The sequence below is a fragment of the Colias croceus genome, chromosome 3 (genome assembly GCF_905220415.1).
Source record: "Colias croceus chromosome 3, ilColCroc2.1".
Classification (NCBI taxonomy): Eukaryota; Metazoa; Arthropoda; class Insecta; order Lepidoptera; family Pieridae; genus Colias; species Colias croceus.
The window spans coordinates 3416153-3434204 of NC_059539.1; the positions used below are offsets into that span (position 1 = coordinate 3416153).

General features: G+C 32.2%; 2 protein-coding genes across 7 annotated transcripts in view; one reads left to right on the forward strand and one right to left on the reverse strand.

The window, feature by feature from the left end:
• The window catches only part of LOC123706202 (integrin beta-6-like), a 46784-nt gene that overhangs the window by 25440 nt on the left and 3292 nt on the right, over window positions 1-18052 (forward strand). Inside the window, exon 7 of one of the 2 annotated variants that reach the window (XR_006753381.1) lies at window positions 10921-11235. The gene's annotated coding sequence lies outside the window, so the exon portion shown is untranslated. Of the gene's footprint in view, window positions 1-10920; window positions 12163-18052 lie in introns of those variants that run through there. The other variant, XM_045655373.1, reaches the window with a different exon arrangement.
• LOC123706201 (serine/threonine-protein kinase 26) overlaps window positions 13886-18052 on the reverse strand; it is an 85775-nt gene continuing 81608 nt past the window's right edge. For all 5 annotated transcript variants that reach the window (XM_045655372.1, XM_045655371.1, XM_045655369.1 and 2 more), the window contains exon 12: window positions 13886-16834. In XM_045655372.1, coding sequence (XP_045511328.1) covers window positions 16825-16834 — 10 coding nt within the window. In that variant the 3' untranslated portion in view covers window positions 13886-16824. The remainder of the gene's footprint in view (window positions 16835-18052) is intronic.

Here is an 18052-nt window from a genome sequence, read left to right on the forward strand (position 1 = left end):
CAAATTAGAAAACTTTTGCATTTAAAATTTTAATAAGGACACAGATAACATTATAATGCTTTACTGCAAGGATAAAGTGTTTATATCACACGAACAGTAAAACAAGTATTATTTATGTGTAAAACATCGGAGGGGCCGGGATTGTGTTACTACTTGCAATCTCCTTGCAATAAATAGTAGCAATCAAGTCGCGAATTGGGGTACGTGACTTGCTGCAGACGTGCACTGTGGCTCTACCACATCGCGCGGGTTCTATTTAATTTTAATTTTTAATATGAATATTATGTATTATAAATATGTCATATTTTATTAAAAAATTATTATACCTATGCGTAATGGACTTTTGATTCACGTTTTAAACGGCTTAAAGATCGTAGGAAAAAGAAGATAATATACCTATGTATGTAGATTTTAATATTTGTTTATAAAAATATAGTAAATATACATAACACAGTCACATTTTATGCCACCGAAAGTAAATTTTTTCCTTTTTTCGAGCATCATAAAATTATAGTGTAAACTGAAACCTTACTGAAACTTTTTATTTAATTTTCCTCTATTCATCAGTCATGTGTTGACGTAATATATCTTCAATATGGATAAAAAAACTTCACAGCATCCGCATTATATAAGGCAAACTCATTCAATTATCTTTATGATCTTAAGGAAACATTTACTACATATCCTTATAAAGAGAGCATAAAAAATTAATAAGATAACTGCGTCAATGTATTTATTAAATTGTAGAGACATCCCTTTTCTTTGTATTTTCCATGATATTTATTTAAAGTATATACTTGTATCAAAAGCTTGCTTAAAAGTAGACACAAGAACTACAATACTGTACAAGGATAAGAACTTAAAATATAACGAGATTCACATATATCCACTTTCAAAAAGTTTTCTGCATTTAGTCCGTCCAACTCCGATTTATAAATAAAATTTACGCGCGAAGTTGCAAGAAATAAAAAAGTTGAAAAGAAAAAAAAACTGTCCGCGCATGTGTGAGCTCCAAGTATGCACCTTACTCGTGAATTATTTCGCATGAAGCTTGTCAACGACCCCTTTTATTCTGTACAGATTTTTTGACAGTCACTTGAGACGATGTGTACATTTCTTGTTGAGAATCCTTGAGTGACCTGAAAATATTTTATTTTTAAAGTTTTGAGAATCTTCAGTTGAAATTTTTCATATTTATGAAAATAAATCTTTAGCTCTGCAATAAGAAAATCATCATAAACCATCTTGTTTATAATGATTTTATATTATTCAGCCTTCTTTTATATTTATTTATTTTATTAGGCTTGATTTAATCCAAACATGTTTGCCTTTTTTGTTGTCGAAGGTGGTTTCAATGAGCTGTCGCAATATAATTTTTATATGTTCATATAAATTGTAAAGCGTTCATAAAAATTATAAAATATACAATAGACTTTTTATTGCCATAATATGTAGCATATAGATTATAGATGCAATAAATTATATCAACTATATTATATAAAAAAATATCTGTAATATTTTGCTACTAAATTCAGATTACGTGATCCTTACCATAAGCACTAGGTATATCTGTGAAAAAATGTACGTCTTACTAATTAACCACATAAAATATCTACAGACTTAGTGATCATATTTATTTAAACTACTTGTGATCGATAAAAACTTGTAGTACAGAAACTACAGCAAATATATTATTTGATTTATTATTCTATCATTAACAATATGCATGTTATATTGAATGTGCACAACAAAAGAATAAGTGTGACACATTATGATTGCTTATAGGTAACTATTAAATTTATAATCATAGGTTACAATAAATAACTTTATGCAGAACAAATCACATTCTTTGTTTAAATTACACTCGATTATTTATTAAAAAGGCGCTATGGCGCCATGGTTTATCCTTGATTGAGTTATGTATAATTACAAGATTAACAAGTGCACTGAATGCGAAAAAAATTATAAATATTTAATATGCATTATGAAGTGGAATTGTCGAGGAAATATCGCCAGCATGTGTTTTTATATTACACCTACAAAGAAGCAAAATAATGCAGCCATTCTCGTAAAGTTTCTTCATACTGCGACTTTTCCGGATAACATTTATCACGTCTCAACTTCTAAAGTCGGTTCTTTTAAGATGTGCATTATATTTATGTTCGGAAATACGTGTAAAATATTCTGAAGATATAAATTTTATTATCTTTTTTAACATAATAATATTATAGCGCTGCGTTCCAACTCTGTAACGCTGCGTTGATATTCTTAAAAAAATCCTGACCCTACTTCATACAACTGACAACACTATATTTTACAAAATTAATGATATCGTATCTGCCTACAAAATCAGTATTTTCCACTTTTAATCACACATCAACAACGGTGTAATATTGCATTTTAGATGACCAAAACGGTATCATCATTACAATCGAACCGCAATGTTCATTGAAGTGTACTCGCTATGGAGTGTTAAGTTAAAGCATGTTAAAGTGTCGTCTTAACGGTACAGTATTGTTGTGCGATATTTATCAGTCTGGAGACAGTCACCTCCCAAGCACGCGGCCTTCCGGAGTTCAACGTACGCATTCTACACTTGACCTTACTAATATGATTGTAAAATCAAACAAAGATAATCAGAAATTGAAGATTGAGGTTAGAAAAACAAAATCCTCGATCAACATTTTTCCATCCGTTATTTCTATAATATACAATATAACACAAACAAGTTGTCGGTCAAAACCACTTTTGACTGAAAAAATAAGTTAAAAACGTTTTTGATCGATGCCCAGTCAAATAAGTTTGGCCTTAGGCAATGAGTTCTGACTAAAACAGTTATACTTACATGATACATTGATATCAGGAAGATCAAATTTTAAAGAGTGAAAAGCTAACAGGTACATGTTAATCTAAAAACATTAACAACAACATAAATTCCTCTAATGTTGACGTTAACATATTCTACTTCTAAATGCATAGATTCTATATGACAGCCACAAATTGCACTCATTATGAACATACGTAAGATAAATATAGGTACCTACTCTATTTAGCATTTATAGGGAAATATGTTTGTAAATGCAATAACTATAAACCAATTAATTCCTATTACCTAACTTCTTTAACAATTTACGAGTTGTAAACGTATTTTATGACTCCTATAAATTATATGTGTAAGATTTAGTAGGTAATCTTAATGGTCATTAAATTTTGAATTTCTTAGCGACGGGACAAATGATATATAACTACGTTTATTATCTAGTTTAATTTACGTTTTTGTGCCTATTGTCTCCTGTAAGTATATATTGTATAGTAAACAATAATCATTCATATTTTTTATTGGATAGCTCGTAGGCGTTCTTGTTCTAACAATGCACTTATCATATAATAAAATTTAAATGGCTGTCGATTGTTTTATAATAAATAATAATAGTATCGATTTATAAACTAATTAATAATATAAAGGGGAATTGTGAAAGTCCGCTCACTCGACCTTTCCGGCTAATGTTGATAAAAGTCAAGGATACGATTGCTGACGCCGAGTAGCGATCACAAAAACTACAGCCATGAACCAAAAATTATAAACAAATGCATATTTCATAAAGCTATAATAAAACATATTCTTTAAACCTATTTTTACAAACACAACTCATGAGTACAATTACACGTATTACTCACAACGTGTTCTCTACATAATTATTAAAATTGTAGGCTCAATTGCTATAATTACAAAAATATGTTACACTTATAATAAAGATAAAATAAACACAAATTACAAAGTGTGGAAAGATCAAAAGCCAACTTGCGTAATTTGCATTTGATTTTATTGAACAAAACAAAGCCTATAATTTTACTTATAACGCCAATCTTGTATAAATTAACTTGTTATGAAACACAAGTCACTATTACCACCTCGCCACTGTAATCAGAGATCATTAAAATTAAATGTTACGTCTAGGCGTCCATATTAATCGTTTAGATACAAACATTGCCCATACATAGTACTCAATACTTCAAAATAGACGTTTCCTACAAATCTCTATCATGCCTAGTAAGGGTTTTTGACGCATGAAGTGAGAGACTACCGCATGACTAGGTACATTAATTTATACGTTTTAGGATTAGGTAAGTATATGTTCAAGGATTAACTATTGCAATCAATTGCATTTTAATTGTACGAGTATAAATTAGTTATTATTTCTAAATGAGGTGGATTGTATAAATGTATATTTCAATGGGTAAGGTATTGCTTTCATTTAATTAGGTATAATAATATGTGTATCAAAACAATATAACTTGTAACTTCATCATTGTATAGTCTTTAAAATAAACAAATGCGTCAATCAGAAACCACAGGAACAGATGAAGTCATAGTGTCATGTTGAACTCTCAATGACATCAACCACAAGTCACAACCCATATTTAATTCAATCTGCTTTCAAAGGAAGTGTTCGTAGATATTAAATCCCTAGAATTATTACGTTGAAAACAACTTGAATACATATTTATTTTAAGGAAACAGTAATAGAATGTACATATTATATCATTTGTTATTAATATAATTTAACTACATTTGTTTATAAGGTATTAGGTATGTAGAGTTGGACAAATGTAGAGATGGTACCTAATGGACTATTGGTTAATTATAGGTTCGTGTAAAATGTAAATACTAAAAAAATATTAGATTTTCAAACTCAAACTCAAACATTTCTTTATTCAATTAGACTTCTTCGAGAAGAACTTTTGAAACGTCATTACTTACATATTTTAACATTTACCACCGATTCGAAAAGCAGTATCTATGGAGAAGAACCGGCAAGAAACTCCATATTTGCTCTTTTTAATCATGTCAGTATTACAATTTAATTTTACAAAATATGTTTTCCTTATCCCAACAAGCATCCATATCTTTTTATTACTTTGATCAAAATTTCTTGTAAAATTACAAAGTACGTGACTTGGATTCACAATTACTTTGCTCGACGTGCATATTACTACGGAAAACATCAGTTAGTTTCTTGGAAAGATCGCAGTTCGAACATGTGCTAATATTATTCAATTTAGAATGATCATTAAGTTCAAAATAGCAAGACTTCGTATTTTGTACGTATATAATTGCGGTTAATTCGATTACCCATAATTCGCTCTAAATTTGATATGGAATGGTATGTTGGGCCTTCTTGTAAATTAATAAGTACTTAAGTTTAAACTTCTTTGAACTATGTAGAAAGATAATAAAATCAAACGAATCCACAAAAGAATTCATGATTCACACATATTTGCATAAAAATATTTGGTAGCGTCTATTGACAATGTGACAAATTATTTTTACTTCGGCAAACAATATCTCAACTCTCGAGTACCTAACTATAAATTTGCTTATTATCTAAACTTTTATGAGTTTCAAAAGGTGTTCTTAAATAATTATGAAAATAACAGCGTATTTCTATAGATTCAACTTTTGATAAAGTTTACTATTAGGACGTGGTAATACTTCATGAAGTAAAGTAGCATGTGTATGCTTCCAACAAAAACCACCTATCAAATTGAAATGCATCAATTAATCATCGCAAAACCCAAAACGTTTAAATTAGAAGAACATTTGTTGCGACACAACAAGATGCATGAAACATGGATAATGTCAGTTAATCGTTAGATAACCAATAGGCGAGATAGCTAGTAGGTAACTATTTAGTAATCTCTGGCTAGTACGAGTACCTGCTAGACGCCCACGCTGTGGACAATTTGTGATCGTTTCCCGTTTACCCGACACCGTGTGGGAGGAATCCAGTTCTCAAACATACAATTACTACCGCGATACATATTTCAAGCTACGTAATAACCGATAGCGATACTTCGATACTCCTATCTTTCGCTGTCAGTTTCTACGCAAGCTATAATATTGTCCAGAGTGATAGTGGTTGTAAATAAACATAAAAATATGCGCGAAATATGTATGAATCAGAATTGCATATATAAACATTTGCATAGTAACATTTTTTCGTAAAGGATTTGCAAGATAATGAAACATTTAAAACTCTCTTTCGATAGTCATGGACTTTTAAATAAAGATGATTTAAAATAATAACACAACGTTCCTTTTAAGAGCACTTAACTCTTTTTTGCCAGCTCCGTGAAAGTAGAATGTGCTACACATGACCCCATTTTTTATTGAGCCACTCGAAATGTTCTGAAAAAAGTGCCATAGTTTTTTGCTTGGGTGTATATAAATCAATGTTAACTTAAGTATTGGTACATAGTTCAACACTTAAGATTTAGGTAACAGTTAATTATTTAAAGTCACTTAGATTTTTTTTTTATTTTACCCACCTACGATTTAACTTGTAGTTCTGAAATATGTACTATGTCTATGGAACAATAATCTTCTAATCAACGATTATTTTTATTAAGCTCATGAGTATCAATTAATTTTATAAGCTGACTAATGTGCTTTATCAAACAAAGGTTTAACGCGATGTTGAAACGCATGTTTATACACTCAATACCTGTTTTGCATCTCTACACTCAATAATGGACTTAATTTGTTCCAATCAAAGCATACTTTCCTTGTTTGGTCCTAAACGATATTTCGTACGCGCAAAAACAAATATTTACATATTTATCACGAACTGACTCATCCCTCAATATCGTCTTTATGGCAATTCATCAAACGTGCCTTCATTTTAATCGAATAAGACAGCTGCAAATTATGAATAGTAGTTATTAAATATATTATTTATTACGATTATTATTCCACATCGTAATTTTTACGTGTTATTATTATATCCACTGAATATAGGATTCAAATCCCTTCGATATTTTAATACACTTGTTCCGGGTTCAACAACTTACTTAATAATAATCTAACTTTACGTGGAGTAAATTAAAGTCAATTTATAATCATTTTCAATCTCGTTTTTCTCGTTATTTTACTGTATAAAAAATATAAACAACTACCTAGCAAGTTATTTACTCTAGGTATATACATATTTTTCTTTATCATTATTTATTTTGAGTCACTGGCATTCGCAGTTAATCAATTTCTATTAAAAAGGAAATTATATATTCTTGCGCATGAATATTGCTTCAAATACATACGATACTTTTGATAATATATTATGTATTTTACAGCTTATAAAATAACCACCCAAGTATTGCACCGCCCATGTTGGGCACATAAAGTATATTATTAATTCCTTATCTTTATACTAAACAAGGTTGCACTTTATCTCCCAAAAGATAGTGTCACTCAATCTCAGAATAATTACGTAGTTTCGGCCTTAAACTTTCTCTGGATATCATATTTTAACAAAACAACGTGTTAAATATTTACGAGGTGCAATGATTCTGAATTGCAATTATTTAAGGCATTAATTAATTTTTGTTTCGTTTATTAACCAATTAATTAAATTTATATTCGTAAACAAAATAAATGATAATAAATGCAGAATAATAAATTATAATAACATCGTTAAACCCTCGTCCAATAGTATCAGTGGTATCTTAGTATCTAATATCTATCAGTGCCTTGAAATGACGTTACAAGTAGACGTAGACAGTGCGTTCGATAGTCACCAACATTTTATACCGTCAATAAAAGATAAGCATTTCCAGGCACCGCTCCGACAGCCCTAGTTAAATATGAACGTGGTCATTTATGCAGTCTGACTGATACGAACTCAGATAAAGGGTCAAGACCCGCAGGATGTCTTCATACAATAAGCGTGTTTGTAACGGATTCCTTCCCAAAGTGATCAGGATGTGCGAGGTGTCGTCTATAAACATTGATTTTTATTGCCATAATGCAGTATCGTAAAACTATATTCAATATTTTTGCAGTTTGCAGAGCCAATTGACGTTTATAACCAGCTTTTACTTGTGGCCTCGGGGAATAGAATCGCTTGCTGTACGAGATATAGAATAATATCACGTATTTCGATACGTGCAAAGTCTGATTTAACAGTTGTAAATTGTCTTTCCCATAAAGTTGTATAGTAGATGTTGGAAATTTTTATGCAAATCAGTAGATTTTTTACAATTTTTTGTAAAGATTGTTTAATTATGAATAAGATAGCAGATTGAAGTTTCCTTAACTTTAAAATAAGCTTACAGTTTTTTAAGCTTTTTCTTAAATTGTGAAAAACTGCTGAACTCAAAAATATAAGCTGTTAAATACCAACTACTTCGAACTATTTATTGATGTAATAGTAGGTACCTACACGATGCAATTGCTTCTAAAAACAAGACATTGCGTAATTGACGGTGACAAAATCAGTCCCGGCACTCGGTAATTCAAGCAATGTTCAATCGAATTAAATCTCTGTCGCGCTCTCCGTGAGACATCAATTAAATTCTTGATGCCTACATTATCAAAAATAGTATAGCTTTGCGAGTTCTTTCGTTCAATAATTATTTTAAAGCACATACTTACGTACTTTATAAATTATATTGCATGTTGTACGTATTATGTATGTTTTTTGCAGACTCAAATGATAATAATTATAGTGCGGATATACAATTAATTACGTTTTGTAAATATGAGTCATTTCACAAACTCACCACATCAGTGGCGTAGCTATCATATGGCCAGGTGGTGCAGTGCACCAGGGCCCCGGAGCTCAGGGGGCCCTCAAACCTCAGCTTTGAAAAAAAAATTTTAAATATATTTTTTTAAGTAAATAAAAAAAAATCTTGTGAGCAGGCTCGAGCCATTTTTTTATTTTTTTTTTTCAAATCAACAATTATTATAGAACTCCTTATTCAACACTTCCAACCTTGTTTCCAACACATGCGCCAAGCGTCCTCGATAGGCATGTGCTGTTTGTTATCGTTAGTTCGGTTATTTGGTAGTTTTGATGAGTACGCCCGTAGTACATTGGATCAGCGATAAGCTCACGTGCTTGACGGTAGTGAGACCAATTCGCCAATTCCACCCATCAACTTTTTAATGAAACTTTAATTCGATCTTGCCTTGCATGAATTCTCATTTATGATATTTGTGGCGATGTTTTCAACTTTCTGGGGTCTGGGACGTACTACAATAGTTGACGCTAGTTGTGACTTGTGTCGCTGACTGTTGTAATTCGTAATTCCCTACTACCAGCCTTATTTCATCAAGTATCACCACTATCACCACTAATGCTAATGATTTCTATTCCGCACATCCATCCATCTGGCACCAAATTCTGCTAGAACTCATTTTCGCTAAAAAAAATTCCGATGACAAATTAATATGTATTCGATACCGGTTGCAGCACAACGGTAACCGTATAATCTATGATAGCTCTCAACATGATCGACAACAAAAAATAAACAACGTTATTCTAAACTCAAATTCAAATTTACAAATGAGCTACTTCACGGAAAAAAGAAACAGTAAATATCGCAGTGTAAACTGCTTAAACAACGGGGTACCCACTTCATTTTACAGTGGAACAGAGAATTTTCCTGTCCAAACTGAGATTTTAACAGTTACACTGGATTGTTTACAGTTCGATACTTACACTAAATACATTAATGTTTCCAGTAAAACAGCATTCGACAAGTTCGCCTCCGACATTTATCGTTAATTGCAATAGAAAATGAGGCGGCATCAAACTTGGATTTGAGTGAAATTATAGACGAATTCGCAAAAATTAAAGCGCGCAAGAGATTGTGAATTGGGCGGGGAATTCTGTTAAAAATCGTTTTTTCCATTAATTAATCTCATCTGTATAATAAATATTCTATATTGTCATGAGCGTCGTTGTTTATTTATTCCCTTTTTCTTCTATTAAACACATGGAGAGTCTAATAGAGACGACGCGACGTATGGATTTAGCCTACTAGAGACAAGTGCACTTACTGTTTTCTATTGCACGCCTCATAAGCGAAGCGTTGAGGTGGGTACTACTGTCACTTCGCGCAAAACATCTAATTTTTCAAACTTAAAATGTCTTTATGTATCATACATTGCACTTGTAAGATAATACATACACACACATATTAAGAAAAAACACTATTTTTAACATTCATGATATTTTTGATGTCATTTTTGTTATTTAAACTAGTTAAAAAACAGTTTAAAAAAGTTCTGTCTTGGACGTCCGTGTGTCTGTATGTGCGGAGGATTTTCTTGTTAACACGATAGCGACCGAAATACTTTACTAATCGAGTCTTTTTTTTCTCTTACGCTTGAGTATGCTCAGGAATAGAACCCTTTCATTTTTCAGGGTCTGATTCGATGTGGTTTAATTGTTATTAAATAAACAAAAAAATATCGACTTTTTTTTTTTTAGTGTACTCAAAATTCACCATTATAAACTCGATTCTTTATACTATAAGCCAAGGTTTAAAAAAATAAGTTGGTAGTCAGTCCCTTAAACCTGCGCAGTTTCACATCTAGGTGGGGCCACAAGAAAAATAGCTCAATTATTACGGTACCGCTTTCTTTACTTTCCAAATGTTTTATTTTATTTCTTTTTTATATTTATAGTCACGTACTCTTTATAAATAATCAATTTTATTGTAAAGGATGAGATTATGAGGCGTGCACTTTTGGATTTTCCAAACTATTCTTATTCTTATCAATACTTTTGAAGGCAAATATAAGTTCAAACTACGCGGAAAGAGGGGGGGAGGAGGGCCCGATTCTTTCCCTATGCACCAGGGCCCTTGTCCTCCTAGCTACGCCACTGCACCACATCCGAAAAACCTGAGGATGTTATTGAAGTTCCTATAAAATCATTATCAATTTTGTTATTTCCCTAACATAGAACCGGTCAGCATCGTCATTGCGATTAGAAATAAAAGTTGGAAGGCCTCTAACAAACGTCAATGGTCATTGTGACCGCGAAATATTCTGACTCACTTTTACGTCATGAGATCCTATATGATTCACGCTAATATAGTGGCATACTTAACGTTTTCTTTTCTCCATAGGTGTTACCTGATTCACGCCTTTCGGCACAGCGAAGCATTGGGCTGAGTTCAATGAAACCCATTCCAACACTGCCTGTGATCAACGCCGTATGATGGGAAAATTGCGAGCGTCCGGTGTCAACGCCGCAAATACTACATATTATGTATTATATAAGCGCGTTTATGCCTCTGTGATATTTAAGACGATTAAGTAATTCGTATGACTCATTCATTATCATGTTTGATTTGTAATCTCGTATAGTAAATATGGTTGACGCATCGTATTGTTCGACCTTACTTACACTCGCCTAGAAAAATTATTGTATTTAATGTATCGTTTATGAAACCATTAAGTAGTGAGCTCATTAGTTACTCATGGTCTAATAACTGGACGCGTGTCACCAAATGGTAAAAATACTCTCCCGATATTATGACAGTGTGATCTCAAACTGTTGTCCAGTTATTTGATTATGAGTAAGTATTTATATTTCGTAGATTTAAAAAGTAATTAGGAATATCATTGTAAAGTTGATCTGGTGCTTAATTTAGTTTCATTATAAGTAAGAAAACTTCTGCTATGAAACTTTCGTTGTTTTCGTTTCATTACGAACCGAACTTAATATTTTTCTGCGACTTTGTTACAATAAATAGTTTGTATCGACATAGTAATGTATCATGTTAAGTTTTAATTTTTATTGAATTTCTAATCTTGGCACATTGTAAAGTGCGATTGGATCGTATATTCGCTCCACACCTCGGATAAAGATCTTTTTGCTTGCTATGAATCAATAAGAGAAAGTCGAAAGTGGGGTGCTCCGAGCTATAGAGAATTTTACAAAGGCTTTTATTGGGAGCGACGCGTGTGGGACGGCTCATGGCGCGAACCACGCAACGGAACTCGTATTCAAATGACCAATGATCTTACCGCGAACTCTGACACACGAAATATAGAAAATTAGCATCCAATTTAAGACGCTAATTTACGAACAATAATACCATAATCATAAGCCGGTAAAGCAAACTTTGTGGGTTTTAATATAATGTTGAAATACTTACGTTCAGGAATTACGTTTAGAATTACCAGCACAGATCTAGTACAAGTAGATCTGTGATTACCAGAGAACAAGAATGACAATTAATTAAGTTTATTTAATATCGAGTATAAATAATATGAACCTACTTGTATTGGGCCAAAGTTCTAACATCGATTTATTATTATAAACCATTGGAAATATGAATAACATGTCGAATGATTAAAAAAATCTGTTTATAAAACATGCATTTGTTTTTAATTTTATGCAAGGATTTTGTGTAATGGAAACTTGTTCTATGATTGTGTGAGCTATTGTTGTGTATATTTTTATTTTAGTTAGAACAATCGATTATAATATTTTGTAACATTCTGTAGATATAAAATTAGGCTATGATGACTGCATTGTACTTGATAACGTATTATTGTAAATACTGTTAACCTTAATTTAAGTTGCTAACATAATGATAATTAAAATATTTTTGTTGTATACTCTACCGTTTAGTGTCCAATTAATATACTTTTAGTATTTGGTTTAATTAACATCACATATTATAATTACGTCATGCGTTTCTTTATCAAGATCTGTCCTAAAGACTGTCCATTTGCATATTTTGTATCGAATCTCCTACATAATTAGAATTTAAGATTTTTTATAGAGATGATTGTAATCGAGTAGATTTTTATACATTTTGTAATTCTGGAAACGTATGATAAACTAGTCAATAAAAAAATTAAAGAAATATATATTTTGTTTTATTTTAATGAAATACCTACCTAGTAAGTAGTACCTACCTTAATATATTGCTAAAAATTAAAAATACTTGCAAATTCTGCACTACTACAAATTTGCTCACACATACAAGCTCTTCGACACACTATATTTTCTTGATCATCAAAAACTGAAAAAAAAACAGAGCAACATTTAGCTACTATTCTGTATTCTATGCCAACATCTCAAGCAATTTAATGCTCTAAGAGCAAAATAGTTTCATACTGTTCTTATTAAAAGTTTTTCCTTGTGAGTTGTGATGCCTAAGCTGCTCAGAATACCTTCAGTTTTATTACCAACTGCATGAATCATTGCAGAACCTTTGTTGTATTGTATATGACTGATCCGATCAGGGGTTTTTTACTGATTTATATTTAGGTCAGCGAGGAAAGTAACATACTTTTAACACTATGGTAGGTGATATCCTTCCTTTCTATTGAGAAAAATATCATTGGTACTTTAACTATTAAAATCGCATTCGACGATTTCAGCTAAATTTGAGCGACATAATATTTTAGTAGTAAGAAATTCAACATCCATACCTAGTATATTATTATTAGTCTGTGTCCATATTATAAATGCGAAAGTAACTCTGTCTGTCTGTTACTCAATCACGCCTAAACTACTGAACCAATTTGCATGAAATTTGGTATGGAGATATTTTGATACCCGAGAAAGGACATAGGCTACCTTTTATTGCGAAATATGTACCACGGGCGAAGCCGGGGCGGACCTCTAGTAATAAATAAAACAAAAGCAAGCATCTTACATATTATTAGGTAAGTACCTATTTTGATTGTCCTGCTTATCAATTATTACCTATGACCAATTATAATTCACATTAAGAGGATGAGTTATAGAATAGTCAATTGAGCTGTACCTACCTGAATGTAATGAAAACTAACTACTTGTCCGGGTAGACTTTTTTATGTTTCTCAATCTAGTTCCATCTTAATCTAGGTGGAAACATACCAATAATAATCTGTTCAGCCGTTCTTACGTTAAATAATAAATATTATTTTAACTATTACGACATTCTTTTATACAAACCGATGAAATATGAGCTGTAAATGGATTTACTACTATCCATTCAAACTTTTACAAATTATTTGTTACAATTTCATGTCATAATATAATAATTGAAAATTTATATTTCAAGGTAAGATAAAATAAAACAAAACACATCCAAAATTAAATAACTTCTTTTATTTCAGAGTCAAATTTGTTTCTACATAAACGTGTTAGAATGATAGACGCCGTAACATTAATTGACCATCACTAATGGTACGCGTCGATGTTAATACAGTGCATCAGTGGAGGGCCTTATTTTTTATTTTTTTATATTTTATCTGTAGCGCGCAACTTCACACGTCATTCTGACAGCCCGCATGCGCATACCACATGTATTTCGCAACGTCCTGTATAAAACGCTATTTTATATCACAGTTACAGATGTTTCATAAGAATGTTTATACGGCTCGTATCGGAATGACGCACGCAGCGACGCTTAGCACTATTACTTTAATTAATATAGATTTATCGACTATGCGCATTCACATATATCCGTACGACGCTCACCCGCGAACGGTAACAACTACGAACCACTACCGAGCTTGGAGCCGTGCTTTCAGAACACCTTCGGACGAACCCTCACAACACTCGCTGTTTCAGAACGCGCGTTTCACACGAACGAAGGAAACACGCGTATACGGTGAAACAGGGAGTGTGAGAGAGACGGCAACAACAAATATATAATACAAAGCGTTTAGTTATTGGTCATTCCGGCCCCGTCTCACGCCGACGTCACATCAACTACCGACGCTCAAAAACCCTAATTTTAATCAATAATCAACAATTATTCGCCCTTCTAACGCTACACGCTTTAATATCGAGTGGAAAAATATTATTTTTTCTGATTTTTTTCTCCATCCAAATAAACATAACATCTCCATGCTGGACACACATGGCAAAACAAATTACAAGGCGAGGCGCGTCGTGGAAGAGGCGCGGACTTAAAACTACGCGTCTAAGGCAGCGTCTGTTCGCGAGGCCGATGGGTTGATGCTCTTGCTATTTAGATTACAGATAAAATAAAACGGCTGTGTATCTTTTAAGAAAAGGTAAGTACATACATGAAAGAGAAAAGAATTGAAAAGAAATTATACCCTTACAATATTATTACAATTTACAATAGCATTATCAGCAAGCGCATCAACACATCCGCCGTCGCGAGAATGACATTTCCACACTTGTGAAAATAAAAAAACAATCGTGCCGTCTCACTCTTCCCTAACGCATTTCACAGCATCGGAGCGAGAGGGCACGATTTTAATTTGGTACTCTCCTACGATTCACAAGAATCACCTTAGATTAATGAAATCGGTAATACTATAGTGTATGTATTCCACCAGAGCGTTTATATGATGTATTGAAATGTTTTGGAATGTGTGCACCGCGCACACTATCACATAAGACAGACACACATATAAACTCCTTTGGTGCAACAATCTCGCTATACAAGAAACATCGAACCGCTTCCACGACGCGGTTTATTGCTAATATACTATATTCGTACGCTTATAAGAACACTTCATAAACAGCATCTCTTTATACACTACACAATTTACACATTTATATGGTTTACAATTTTTACACAGCAATAATAATTGTTTTTTGTAGTCTTCATATTATATATAATCTATAATCCGAATCGCTAAATATTGTCGCATATATAAGCATGTTCATACGGACACCGAATGGTCGTTGGTGCCTCAATACTTTTAATTCACAGTATCAGTTACGCCTCCCCGTAATTTAATAATAAAAATTAATATTTAGCAACAAGTGATTCGATATTACACATCTCCGTTAGTCACGGATTTATATTTCCCTAGATAACCACTAAGAACGCTAACCCAAAACTAGACTATGAAAAAAATAATAACAAAAAAAAACCTTTTTTTTCAAAACGGTCACAGTGCATCTCCACAATGAAAAAGGACGTAATTTCAACAAAATGAGAACAATAAAATCTATAAATGCTGACAATTCTGTCTTTTGTCTGGAATGACACTAAGAAACACTAGCGAAAAATCAACACATTAAATTTTTTTAATAAATACAATTAATTTTCAATATACCAATACCCCAACTACGGTTAGTAAATTTTAAAGACGAACGTATGGCAAAAATATTGGCGATGTCCCTCACGAATATATAAAAGTGTGACGAACGAACCGAACCTCCAAACGACAGGAATTAAACTAAGTGACAGGGCATGCGTTACCACGTATTAAAATTAAAATAAGTGAAAAAAATAGACAAAAAATGGTACGAGAACAGATATAGTATCCGTTGCATGATATTTACATAACTAATGCACATAATTAAATAATAAGACGTAAAAATCTTAAGCATTCATTACGTTATTTCTCTATGGCATTGCAACTTTTGTGACTCGATGGCGGCTACACTACTCCGAACACAATGTTTTCACATATTGCTTTTATAGGAAGACCATTTTGGTATAGTTACAATATTTTAAATTTTACACACGTAATAACAAATTGCAATTAAAATAAAGAAAAATGCCAACACAAACACCAAAAAAAAACACAATTGATCACTAATAATAATTATAATTTTAGAAAAATATTTAATCATTAAATAAAACATAACAAATTTAAAGCAATTTTATATCGCGATAATTATCATGTAAACATTTTACTTTACAATACTGAACAGTCGTTAGGATAGAAACAAAATTTTACATATTGTCAACTGGATTTACGAATGTATTGTTTATTTGTCTTATTTAGTACGTATGCGTGTGAAATTTGGTGAGATATCATAATAGTATTGTGGTACGATGAGGCGGTACCGTACCGTACAGTGCGGTACAGTCTCGTGCTGTACGTGCGGTACAGTCTCGTGTTGTACGTGCGGTACAGTCTCGTGCTGTACGTACGGTACAGTCTCGTGCTGTACGTGCGGTACAGTTTGGTGCTGTACGTGCGGTACGGATTCGTACTGTACAGCACGGTACGGTCGCGGTGTTGTGTGACGGTGTAGCCGCGGGAGGGAAACGAGAGCACAGCGACGCGGACGAGTCCAGTGGGGTAGGTTACATGTCCCTGGAAAATAATATTATATTAGTACACACACTTTTATCGTACCTCATATATTAAGGTTAATATAATTTTAAAATTACTTATTAGTGTTAAAATTAATTTTAGATTCAGTTGAACACTAACGAGTTAAAAGTTTCGATAGTGTTATGATTTCTAGATAAAATTCTCCACGTTTTTGCCTCGAAACTTATAAGTTTTTAAGAACATTAAGGGCCCTTAGTAGGTGAACACGGCAAAATGGACTGTTTTCTATGAGCTATAATTGAAAATATTGAAGTTTATTCGCACTGGAATTTCTTATATGTATTACAGAACGTATGTGTGATGGGATGACTGTTTCTAAAACACGATTGGAAAAATTTTGCTCGATAAAAAAAAATCCTGAAGTTATCTCTAAAATATCATATAAATGCTCATTACAACCGTATTTTACGATAATAATTCGTATAAAATCACAAATACATAGGTATTTACCTTGTCGATTTCGTGACTGTTTTAGATTTTGAAAATACTAAATATTTTCATTCACTTTTTGATAAAAATGTGAATGGCGCTTACGATTTTTAGTTTCGAGCACGTTGATTCCATACTAAACGCGGACCCCCTCACCGCTTACCTCAGGCCCGAATAGCTGAATTTTCGCTGACCGCCTAACCCCCCTTAAGTATATTAAACAATTTTTTTAATAATTATAAATCATATCCCGATGTACAAGTAACAAAAATTTGGTTTTAAAATGGAAAACATAAACATTCAATTGTATTATTATAACAGACTACAATTATAAATAGCTACAACGAAAATGCTAAAATGACTGAAGTTCTGGAAATTCACATCAAAACACGCTAGCACAATATTGTTATGAAAACAATATTAGCAGAAACATCCTGTTTGACCATTATAATTTATGTGTGTTTTCTTAATAATATACGAGTGCAATAATACCAGTATAAATTCTACATAATATACATATTCGACTAATTACAGAAAGTGAAAACTAAGCGAATAGAATACTATACTTTATTCTATGGGAGAAACTGACGCAAACAAATCAATGCATAAAAGAATGTCCATAATAAAGTTGTCCGCTTAGGGATTGATTCTTATTAGTTCTCACATTATTTTTTTAAAACAATCGCCTGGCCCTTCTTTTATTGTGAAGAATCTATGTACATAATTATTTGGCTGTTTTATTAACTACTGCAACGATTTTCATTTTCA